This window comes from Puma concolor, chromosome B4, assembly GCF_028749965.1.
Source record: "Puma concolor isolate L17-30 chromosome B4, mPumCon1.1.hap2, whole genome shotgun sequence".
Classification (NCBI taxonomy): domain Eukaryota; kingdom Metazoa; phylum Chordata; class Mammalia; order Carnivora; family Felidae; genus Puma; species Puma concolor.
Window position 1 is genome coordinate 71,977,471 of NC_141673.1, and position 12,727 is coordinate 71,990,197.

Here is a 12,727-nt window from a genome sequence, read left to right on the forward strand (position 1 = left end):
TAGTTGCAAAAAAGACTTTCCAACTCTGAATTTATATAGTTGTTATGTTTTGCTTAAAATCAGGGTTTGCCTGGGCCACCTGGGTGGCTCAGTTGGTTAAGTGTCTGACTTTGGCTCATGTCATGATCTCATGGTTCGTGGATTCAAGCCCCACATTGAGCTCCATGCCCACAGCTCAGAGCCTGGAGCCTGCTTTGGATTCTGTCTCCTTCTTTCTCTGCCCCTCCACCACGCGCGTGCGCGCGCGCGCGCCCGCACGCGATCTCTCAAATATAAATAAACATTAAAAAAAATCAGGGTTTGCCTTACTTTATCTGCACCAAGATATAATGCACCAGAATAATGGCAAAGTGGTTTTCCCCAAAGGGTGAAACACTGTAAAGTCACTGAACGCAGCACTGAACGCTGCATGTGGCAGAGACTTTCTAATTCTGACACCAGCCAGGAACCACTCGGGGATGGGTGTGGAAGTGGGCAGACTTTGGCTTCTTGGCCACCAGCATTCCTGTTGATCCCCAGGATTCTTCTGCTGTGCAGCTGCTGTGGTTGGTATTCATGAGGGACACTTTCTGACCCTTGACCTCCAGCCCCACAACAACAAATCAATCATCAGTGCTAACAAATTGGCCTTGGCTTACCACCAAGTATGAAATTATATAAGACTCACTAAATGGACGTGTTTAAGGGGTTTCTAAGATACAGATATGAATATTCAAAGACTATAAAAAAACACAGATGCTTTTGTACAGAGTCTGCTTTCTTCTCTTTGAATTGGTTTTCCTTGTCATAGAAATTAGCTTCATACACCCACACAGTCCCCAAATCTCTGCCAGAAACAAATGACCATTTGTGAAGTCGTTGGCTTTTGATTTATTCTATAAAAAGTACCCACATGAAGTTAACAATTGCAGGCTGTCACTGTGCTACATGTAATAATATATTCAACAGAAGTGTAATTTCAGAAGTAGTTACGAGCTAATCACCGGTTGCTACTCTGTTCCGACTGTATAAATTGTAACATTGCTTTAGTATAATCACTCACTATAAAATAATTTCATTTTATTACTATTTTACATTATACCTCAAGTGGAAAGACTCATTTAGCAAATTGTGACCACAAAGGTGCTCCAGTGAGTTTTGAGGTAACTCTCTTCATTTGGTATTTGATATCATTTTTCAAGGAAAGGATTTAGTAATTCATTTTAGCAACTGCTGCCAAACAGAAACAAACATTGGTGTGCAGAGCCATTTGTCCTCTCACTCCAGATGTATACCTTTAGAAGCAAAGTAAATACTAGAATCATTTAGGAAGGAAAAAAAAATCTCCCTCCACTTTCTGAAGAGTTCTTTTGAGTTCATAAGAGTTCTTTTGTTTGTTCTGTTCTGTTTTGTTTTAAACTTAATTTTACCTATTTGAGAATACTAACTTTGCTTGTATATTCAAGTTTTTAAGGCATGGTGCTGGAGACCTCATTGTTTCATGCTGCATCTACTTAGGTCAGTACCATCCAAATGTAGCTTTTATGCTCAGAAAAAAAAAAAAAAAGTCCAGAATTCTTGCCTCCTCTTGATCATGGCTAATCTGCTGGACAACTTGGAAAGGGGATCTCACTCAACCCACTGAATCTAGAGTCACGTGATATCAACCACTTGCCTGGTTCCCTTTCTCTGAGACCCATCATTTTCTTTCTAGTATTTTAAGATCAGAGCTGGAACCAAAGGTGATAGAAGTTCTGAAATCTCACACATCTATTGACTGGTGCCCCTCTCCCAAAGCCCCTGGAAACACTTTTTTTTTGAAACTATATGCTAAATGCTAACATTTTAAGTGATTTTGTATTTCTCTAATTCCATATTTCCCAAATACATAAATCCATATTTACATATTTTCAAAAATTTCTGATGTATACATATATATCTCTTATAGCCTAAAAGATAGTAGATCTTAATTAAGTCCCGATAGCCTCTGATCAAGAGCCCAGAACCTCTTCATCTCTCTTCCCCGGCCAAGCGATGTTCCTACCAGTGAAGATAGGCTGGAGCCCCAGGACAGGGAAGATGTGTTTTTGCTCTGGGACTGAGTGAACTATGCTTCTCAATCTCTTCTGGTTGGTTCCAGCAATCCTGTTTTTGCATTTCTATGCTGCCTGTTCATTCTCTTTCTTTCTCCTCTTTCTTGATACTTAAGATGGCCTTTCTTTGAGTGGCCTCAGATGACTAACTCTCCGGTTTAAGGCATGTATCAAGAAAGTTTTCGAGGCAGAAATAATTTTATCTCTGCAAGAAAAGTGAAAAATTGGGAATAGGAAGGGAGCAACAAGGGACAGCCACTTCCTGACCCTGTGAAGAGTCAACTACAGCTATAGAAGTTAAGTTGCTTATATCTGCAGCAGGCAAGGAAGTTGGGGGTGGGGGGGAAGCATGTGAACACAGGTCTATTTGAGCTTTCCCTACTATAGTTGCAGTCATAATTATTTCATTATCATCATTATATACCAGGTCATCGTTATATTTCCTTAGCAATATATTGCCACTCTTACAAGGGCACCTACAGTCAACAATTGTAGATTGTCACTGTGTCACATAGTGCACATTCAATAGAAATCTAATTCCTATGTGTACTGAATTCATTGCAAGCTTATTTTTGTTAAAAAAAAGGTATGTTGTCTAAGTACAAGATACATAATGGATTTTACAGTTTATGGGGAAAAACAGTTTAGTTGATCACATATTAAATATGATGTAGTTGTCTAAATTACTAGCAACATAATAGGCCACAGTAGTGATGGATAGTGTTCAAATCTTTGGCACAGATCCTGGTCAGATTTTTGGAGCAGTGCCTATTCCAGGACCCACGCTGTAAGAAAAGTCTTGACAAATTCCCACATCCCCAGAGAAGTACAGTCAAATGGTTACAACCATTCTATGTCAGTTCCATTGTATTCTACTCCAAGTAAGAAAAGTCCTAATGATGAGTGACTTCAACTCAAAGACATTCCTTGTTTACATAACAAAACCAGAAGGTCACTGACTTTAAGTTTGACTCAGCAGCTTTACAAGGTCAAGGTGCTGGATTGGCATTTCTGTGATTTTATTGGTCAGCTCCTACTGGTCATAAAATAGCTGCCACAGTTTTAGGACTTACCCCTTTATACTTTCTCACATGAAAGTGAATATGCATTTGTTCTGTGTTGGAAAGGAGGACAGATTCCAGATGGTCGGTAAATGTTTAAAGACGACTATTTCAGCTCAGTCTGGGCGAGTATTTGTTAACTTTACAGTCACCCAAAAATGGAATGACTGCTTTCAGGATATGGCGAATATACCCAGACTGAGGGTATGAAAGTATAGGTAGGTTTGATGGTCATTCATTTACTATTGCTGTAAAAGGAATTTCAAAATCGAAGAGAAATGGAAGTTACACATTCCTAGAATCTTTCCTAACTCCAAACGTTCTACTATTGAGAATACTGCTGCTACATTATTGACACACTGAAATAGACCACAATTAAGAATAACTATGGTAAAATCAAAACCTAAATCTGTTATTAAGAAATTATAGGGGGGGCGCCTGGGTGGCGCAGTCGGTTAAGCGTCCGACTTCAGCCAGGTTGCGATCTCGCGGTCCGGGAGTTCGAGCCCCGCGTCAGGCTCTGAGCTGATGGCTCGGAGCCTGGAGCCTGTTTCCGATTCTGTGTCTCCCTCTCTCTCTGCCCCTCCCCCATTCATGCTCTGTCCCTCTCTGTCCCAAAAATAAAAATAAAAAAAATAAAAAATAAAAGAAATTATAGGGGCACCTGGGTGGCTCAGTTGGTTAAGCGTCCTACTCAATCTCAGTTCAGGTCTTGATCTCAGGGTCAGGAGTTCAAGCTCTGCACTGGGCTCCACAGTGGGTGTGGAGTCTATTGGAAAAAAAAAAAGATAAATAATGCATCAAGAGACACGACATCACTATTTGAATTTTAAATAATTTATGAAATAGCAGCTTGGTGAACCTACTTTTGCAATGCACATTCTGGCATTTCTAGCAGTTGCTGAAATGACTACAGTACCTGTGGATTGGTGAAAGTTCACCTTCTCCAGTTCCACTGTCAAGTCTTTCAAGTGCCAGCCTGTGCAGTTACAGTACATTATGTATAAATCGGATGTTCGTCTGGTTGTTCCTGTCTGAATTGAATAATGCTGTGTTGGTGAGTTAGTGCATTCAGTATCTGTGTTATACTTGTAATTATAGTCTCCCATTGACTTCACATTAGTTATCTGGATTTTTAAAAAAGATAATATGTAACATGCTTATAAATCTGGAGTTCTATGAAGCTGTTAAGTAAGGATACATATTTTAGAGTTAGAGGTGTGCCGTGAGAGGTCATTCTAGTAAGTCACTTGACTAAAGAGTGAGTAATCATATCTTCATAGCATCCACCCCTGTGGGGGAGACTGACCAGGCAAAGGTTCTGCTTTGGAAGTGTTGAATTTGGGGTGCCTTGGACATATCTAGGTAGAAAACACAGGAAAGTTCTTGTAAATACGTAAAACATTCTTGTAAATACATGGAAATGCACATGTTGAGGTCAGAATTAGGATCAAGGCTGGAGAGAACAGATTTTAAAAATTGGTGCATAGAAAAAATTGCTCAGAGCGTTCAGAGGTTGTAAACAGAATCCCGGAATCTGCTAATATTTAAGGCTGAACTGAGAAAATAGAGTCAGGTAAGGACTCTGAGAAGGAGCAATCTAAAAAGAATAGAGTACCAGGAGCCCAAGGGGATTTCAATCACAGAAGCCAGAATGGCTCCACAGAAAGTGGTCAGTGCTGCTGAATGCGTCCATGAGATTAAGACAAGATTTGAAAAGTTTTTGTTGGATCTCTCAGTTAGGGTTATTGATGATATTGGGTTAAGAAATATTTCATGTAAGCCATAAATTCTCTTTTCTGTTCAAATCTAAAATTGCATCAAGTTGCTTTTTTCTATTCTTATCTTAAAAAAAGTGAAAAACAAAAAGTTACTTGTTTTCTTTCAAGTAAGTAGTAGACCATTTTTTTTCCTTTTAGGGAAGAGGTCCACAATAGTAGTTACCCATGGTCATAGTGGATTTTTCAGTGGATTTTTTGCTATGACCAAGGGACCAATAAACCACTGTGGCTTATTGAATTTCAGAAAATTATAATTGTCTGATAGAACAACTTGCTAAGCTGTGTTTTGTGAATTCTTTTTTTCCAGGATTTTTTTTTCAGGTTTAGAGGCAGGAAGTTTTCCAAATGTAGTTTATATTTCTGAAATTATCCCTGGAAAATGTTTGCAGGAGCCTTATTTTATAGGCTAAACATTTTCAAAAGAGGTTCAGATAAGCTAAACTATATCTAGACATTTTAGTCTGCTTAATATTGTGCCCTGCACCGAACACACATTAAATTATTGTTTTCTCCATACAAAGGAGCTGGATTTTGTGAAAGCACTCAATGAGGACAAAATTCAACTGGTTAAGCATAGAATGAAGGTAAATGTAAGCTATGTAGATATGTATACTGTTCTTCATAAGTTAAAACATATATATAAATTCTCTTTCAAGTCAGTGGTTATTACTTGTACACACAAGAAAGAAAACTAAAATTTCAAGTGCATTTAGAATGAAATGCTGCAACAGTCTGTAAGAGAAATTCAAGTCTACAAGTTCTTAGCTTTTGTGGGATATAAATATTTTTTCATTCATGGTAAATCCATATTCTGCAGGTATATACATTTATTGTTGCAGAAAAAGAAATTTGTTACTCTGAGACTCCTACAGAAACATAAAGTTTGGTGAAAGACCTTATTTTTTTTTTAAGTTTTACTTATTCATTTGAGAGAGACAGAGACAGCATGACTTGAGGATGGGGAGAGAGAGAGAAGAGGAGCGAAATCCCAAGAAGGCTCCACGCTATCAGCGTAGAGTCAGATGCAGGGCTGGAACTCACAAACGGTGGGATCATGACCTAAGCTGAAACCGAGTTGGACGCTTAACTGACTGAGCCACCCAGGTGCCCTTGCAAGACCTGAGTTTTTACCCTAACAATATCACAGGTGGGAACAGTGGGGCAACCCCAGATATTTCTCAGTAGGACTTCCAATCCTTTCTGGAATAACCCAGAGTATGTATGTGTGTGTGTGTGTGTGTGTATATATATATGTATATATATATATATATATATGTATATATATATATATATATATATATATATACATATATATATATATACATATATGTATATATGTATTTCATATATATATATTTCAATATATATTTCATATATATATATATGAAACAAACTCACAAATTTTATCAGTATCACTGGGCATTCTCCATACTTTATTAATGTTGGCACCACAGCTCTTGGTTGTGGTCAAGCTGTGTTGTAAATATGAGCTGGCATTCTAGACCTGCAAGGGCCCAGAGAGGTTACCAGCTCCTTCCCCATCCCCCAAAGGCAAGGACAGCTTAGGGTAAGGCGTCAGAAAGAAGTGAACTTCATCTTGCCTTCTAAATTGTTTTTATAATGTTTATTTATTTTTGAGAGAGAGAGAGAGAGAGCGTGAGCAGGGGAGGGGCAGAGAGAGGGAGACACAGAATCCAAAGCAGGCTGCAGGCTCTGAGCTGTTAGCACAGAGCCCAATGTGAGGCTAAACCCACGAACCGTAAGATCATGACCTGAGCTTGAAGTCCGACGCTTAACTGACAGAGCCACCAAGGTGCCCCTCATCTTGCCTTATAGAGGCAGAAGCACAGGCAAGTGACTTACCATCTCTGAGCCTCAGGTCCTCAATGCTGCTGGTCACAGGTAGAACTGTTGTTAGCAATAAATCTAGGGACACATCCTATGAAATTTTACAAATAACACAAAATCTTTGAACAGATGAGAAAAAGGAAACCTGAGAGGCTATGGCAAGATTGTCTAAGTTTACAGTTTGTACAACCAGCTTCCCCAAACACTTGTCCATTGAAACACAATCATGAATCAACAGATTAGCAAATATTTGGATCCCCAAACTGTAATGGTGCAAGTATAAAGGTGAGCTTCACACAATCTTGGAAATTATTGTTCCTTTAAGGGAGATTATGTATACAGTCTCAGGATTTAAGTGATGTTTAAAAGCAATGTAGTAGAATAGTTTCATTGTGCAGTGAGTTTTATAGATATTAAGAATGTTGAAGTCAGAATAGTTTTCAACTGGGATGCAGTGTCTGGTATAAATTCTCGTATGGTTTGTCATGGTTTCCATAAGGCTTGAGTAGGTACCGCAATATAAAAATCTATTTGCGTACTTGTATAGATGCTTCACCCCAGACAGCCTTAAAAATACTGATTGCATGTCTATTCTACCCAATGCCTGATGTAATGTCAGGCTATGTTTCAAAGAAACAAGAAAATAGGCCATGGCACTCTTTTGCTATCTTTACCTAATTCGATATTTGCTCGCTAATTGTTCAACTCACTCGGGCGTCTTTGTAGTGCTCTGTGACCTGTGGTCCTGGAGTTCAGCAAAGGGATGTGTACTGTCGGCTGAGAGGCGTTGGTCGGGTGGCTGAAGAAATGTGTGCTGGATCCACCCGGCCTGATTTTCAGCGGCAATGTTGGCGTCAGGACTGCATGCAGTACCAGTGGGTGGCAGGAGAGTGGCTGAACGTGAGTATTGAGAAGTAAACTTTGAGAGACACTGCATAAAAGACTGACAGAAAAAAACCCCATTTTGTCATTGCACCTCTAGTGTTCAACGTCATGTCATAAAAAAGAGACACATCGGCAAGTGAAGTGCATTGATGCACAAAACATTCAAGTGAATGACAGTTTCTGTGAACCTTCCACCAGACCTCTTTCAATCAAGAAATGCAGGAACCCTTCCTGCAAGTATATTGTGGTAACAGGAGACTCATCACAGGTAAGGCAAAAAAAAAAGTTAAGAAGTTTTGCTCCTGAGTCTAAAAACAACTGAGTCTAACATTTGATGTGGTTGAAACTGGGTCTAAATTTGTGGGGCCAGATAGTGGTATTCAGAGCAATCTAAGCAGTGGAACCACGCATGGATGGTGCAGAGAGAGTAATAGCAGCATAAATGTTCAACTCTAGCTCGGTTCTCAAGTGTCAATTGGGGCCGACTGTGAAAGCAACCACCAGGAACAGTTTGGCAAACTGGCCCTGCGGAATTGCCTGCTGTTTAAAAACAGCTTTCTTGAGGTATAATTGACAAACAATAGACCACACATATTTGAAGTGTATACACCCATAGAACCATTACCATATTCAAAATGAAGAGGATCTCCATCACCCCCCAAATTTTTCTTGTGTGACTTTATAATTCCTTCCCCTCTCCCTTCCAACTACAGATAACCTAATATGGTTTTCATGTTAGTGATCCCTCACTATATTATTTTGCATTTTCTAGACTTTTGTGTAAATGGAATCGTACCATACAAACTACTTTTTGTCTCATGATTTTGATGACTTTAAGTATTTTGAGATTCAGTCAGGTTGTACTATGTATCAATAGTTTATCCCTTTTTATTATTGAACATTAATCCAGTTGGATATCTGGATATGGATATCTCCAAGTCCACTAAAATCTTCTGTGATGTCTGATCTGCCATTAATCCCCATGCAGTTTTTTTTTTTTTAATCTCAGGGACTATAATTTTTATCTTTAGAAGTTTGATTTCAGCTTTTTTAGATTTTCCATGTCTCTACTTTTTGAGTATGCTACAGTTATTAATAACTCTTTAATGCCCTTCTCTGCTAATTCTAATGTCTATGTGTGTGCACTTACAACTGAGGGAATTTTATTATGCTCTCAAGTTTGTGCAACCATCACCATGATCTACTGCTAGAACATTTTATCACCCCAAGAAGCAACTCCATATACAATAGTAGTCATTCCTCATTGCCTTCTTCCCCCTGGTTCCAGACAACCACTTACCTGCATTCTACATTGATGGATATTCCTGTTCTGGGCATTTCATATAAATTGAATCAAACAATATGTGGTCTTCTTTATATGGCTTCTTTCACTTAACATGGTATTTTAAGGATCATCCATGATGTAGTATATATCAGCCATCATTCCTTTTTATGGATGAATAATATTCCATTTTAGGCATTGGCTACATTTGGTTTATTCATAAGTTGATGGACATTTGGGTTGAGCCACTTTTGGACTATTCTGAATAATGCTGCTGAGAGCATTTGTTTTCAATTCTGTTGGGCAAATACCTAGGAGTAAAATTGCTGAGTACTATGATAACACTGTTTAACTTTTTTTTTTTAATATATAAAATTTATTGTCAAATTGGTTTCCATACAACACCCAGTGCTCATCCCAAAAGGTGCCCTCCTCAATACCCATCACCCACCCTCCCCTGCCTCCCACCCCCCATCAACCCTCAGTTTGTTCTCAGTTTTTAATAGTCTCTTATGCTTTGGCTCTCTCCCACTCTAACCTCTTTTTTTTTTTTCCTTCCCCTCCCCCATGGGTTCCTGTTAAGTTTCTCAGGATCCACATAAGAGTGAAACCATATGGTATCTGTCTTTCTCTGTATGGCTTATTTCACTTAGCATCACACTCTCCAGTTCCATCCACGTTGCTACAAAAGGCCATATTTCATTTTTTCTCATTGCCACGTAGTACTCCATTGTGTATATAAACCACAATTTCTTTATCCATTCATCAGTTGATGGACATTTAGGTTCTTTCCATAATTTGGCTATTGTTGAGAGTGCTGCTATAAACATTGGGGTACAAGTGTCCCTATGCATCAGTACTCCTGTATCCCTTGGATAAATTCCTAGCAGTGCTATTGCTGGGTCATAGGGTAGGTCTATTTTTAATTTTCTGAGGAACCTCCACACTGCTTTCCAGAGCGGCTGCACCAATTTGCATTCCCACCAACAGTGCAAGAGGGTTCCCGTTTCTCCACATCCTCTCCAGCATCTATAGTCTCCTGATTTGTTCATTTTGGCCACTCTGACTGGCGTGAGGTGATATCTGAGTGTGGTTTTGATTTGTATTTCCCTGATAAGGAGCGACGTTGAACATCTTTTCATGTGCCTGTTGGCCATCCGGATGTCTTCTTTAGAGAAGTGTCTATTCATGTTTTCTGCCCATTTCTTCACTGGATTATTTGTTTTTTGGGTGTGGAGTTTGGTGAGCTCTTTATAGATTTTGGATACTAGCCCTTTGTCCGATATGTCATTTGCAAATATCTTTTCCCATTCCGTTGGTTGCCTTTCAGATTTGTTGGTTGTTTCCTTTGCTGTGCAGAAGCTTTTTATCTTCATAAGGTCCCAGTAATTCACTTTTGCTTTTAATTCCCTTGCCTTTGGGGATGTGTCGAGTAAGAGATTGCTACGGCTGAGGTCAGAGAGGTCTTTTCCTGCTTTCTCCTCTAAGGTTTTGATGGTTTCCTGTCTCACATTCAGGTCCTTTATCCATTTTGAGTTTATTTTTGTGAATGGTGTGAGAAAGTGGTCTAGTTTCAACCTTCTGCATGTTGCAGTCCAGTTCTCCCAGCACCATTTGTTAAAGAGACTGTCTTTTTGGGGCGCCTGGGTGGCGCAGTCGGTTAAGCGTCCGACTTCAGCCAGGTCACGATCTCGCGCTCCGTGAGTTCGAGCCCCGCGTCAGGCTCTGGGCTGATGGCTCAGAGCCTGGAGCCTGTTTCCGATTCTGTGTCTCCCTCTCTCTCTGCCCCTCCCCCGTTCATGCTCTGTCTCTCTCTGTCCCAAAAATAAATAAACGTTGAAAAAAAAAATTAAAAAAAAAAAAGAGACTGTCTTTTTTCCATTGGATGTGCTTTCCTGCTTTGTCAAAGATTAGTTGGCCATACGTTTGTGGGTCTAGTTCTGGGGTTTCTATTCTATTCCATTGGTCTACGTGTCTGTTTTTGTGCCAATACCATGCTGTCTTTATGATTTCAGCTTTGTAGTAGAGGCTAAAGTCTGGGATTGTGATGCCTCCTGCTTTGGTCTTCTTCTTCAAAATTACTTTGGCTATTCGGGGCCTTTTGTGGTTCCATATGAATTTTAGGATTGCTTGTTCTAGTTTCGAGAAGAATGCTGGTGCAATTTTGATTGGGATGGCATTGAATGTGTAGATAGCTTTGGGTAGTATTGACATTTTGACAATATTTATTCTTCCAATCCATGAGCAGGGAATGTCTTTCCATTTCTTTAAATCTTCTTCAATTACCTTCATAAGCTTTCTATAGTTTTCAGCATACAGATCTTTTACATCTTTGGTTAGATTTATTCCTAGGTATTTTATGCTTCTTGGTGCAATTGTGAATGGGATCAGTTTCTTTATTTGTCTTTCTGCTGCTTCATTGTTAGTGTATAAGAATGCAACTGATTTCTGTACATTGATTTTGTATCCTGCGACTTTGCTGAATTCATGTATCAGTTCTAGCAGACTTTTGGTGGAGTCTATCGGATTTTCCATGTATAATATCATGTCATCTGCAAAAAGCGAAAGCTTGACTTCATCTTTGCCAATTTTGATGCCTTTGATTTCCTTTTGTTGTCTGATTGCTGATGCTAGAACTTCCAACACTATGTTAAACAACAGCGGTGAGAGTGGGCATCCCTGTCGTGTTCCTGATCTCAGGGAAAAAGCTCTCAGTTTTTCCCCGTTGAGGATGATGTTAGCTGTGGGCTTTTCATAAATGGCTTTTATGATCTTTAAGTATGTTCCTCCTATCCCGACTTTCTCAAGGGTTTTTATTAAGAAAGGGTGCTGGATTTTGTCAAAGGCCTTTTCTGCATCGATTGACAGGATCATATGGTTCTTCTCTTTTTTTTTGTTAATGTGATGTATCACGTTGATTGATTTGCAAATGTTGAACCAGCCCTGCATCCCAGGAAAGAATCCCACTTGATCATGGTGAATAATTCTTTTTATATGCCATTGAATTCGATTTGCTAGTATCTTATTGAGAATTTTTGCATCCATATTCATCGGGGATATTGGCCTGTAGTTCTCTTTTTTTACTGGGTCTCTGTCTGGTTTAGGAATCAAAGTAATACTGGCTTCATAGAATGAGTCTGGAAGTTTTCCTTCCCTTTCTATTTCTTGGAATAGCTTGAGAAGGATAGGTATTATCTCTGCTTTAAACGTCTGGTAGAACTCCCCTGGGAAGCCATCTGGTCCTGGACTCTTATTTGTTGGGAGATTTTTGATAACCGATTCAATTTCTTCGCTGGTTATGGGTCTGTTCAAGCTTTCTATTTCCTCCTGATTGAGTTTTGGAAGAGTGTGGGTGTTTAGGAATTTGTCCATTTCTTCCAGGTTGTCCAATTTGTTGGCATATAATTTTTCATAGTATTCCCTGATAATTGTTTGTATCTCTGAGGGATTGGTTGTAACAATTCCATTTTCATTCATGATTTTATCTATTTGGGTCATCTCCCTTTTCTTTTTGAGAAGCCTGGCTAGAGGTTTGTCAATTTTGTTTATTTTTTCAAAAAACAAACTCTTGGTTTCGTTGATCTGCTCTACAGTTTTTTTAGATTCTATATTGTTTATTTCTGCTCTGATCTTTATTATTTCTCTTCTTCTGCTGGGTTTAGGCTGCCTTTGCTGTTCTGCTTCTATTTCCTTTAGGTGTGCTGTTAGATTTTGTATTTGGGATTTTTCTTGTTTCTTGAGATAGGCCTGGATTGCAATGTATTTTCCTCTCAGGACTGCCTTCACTGCGTCCCAAAG

The 12,727-nt window shown here is 39.2% G+C and overlaps 1 protein-coding gene across 3 annotated transcripts in view; it reads left to right on the forward strand.

The window, feature by feature from the left end:
- Positions 1–12,727, forward strand: part of ADAMTS20 (ADAM metallopeptidase with thrombospondin type 1 motif 20) — a 180,713-nt gene that overhangs the window by 129,493 nt on the left and 38,493 nt on the right. For all 3 annotated transcript variants that reach the window (XM_086713618.1, XM_086713617.1, XM_086713616.1), the window contains 2 exons: positions 7,489–7,662; positions 7,745–7,915. In XM_086713618.1, the coding sequence (XP_086569744.1) occupies positions 7,489–7,662; positions 7,745–7,915 (345 nt within the window). The remainder of the gene's footprint in view (positions 1–7,488; positions 7,663–7,744; positions 7,916–12,727) is intronic.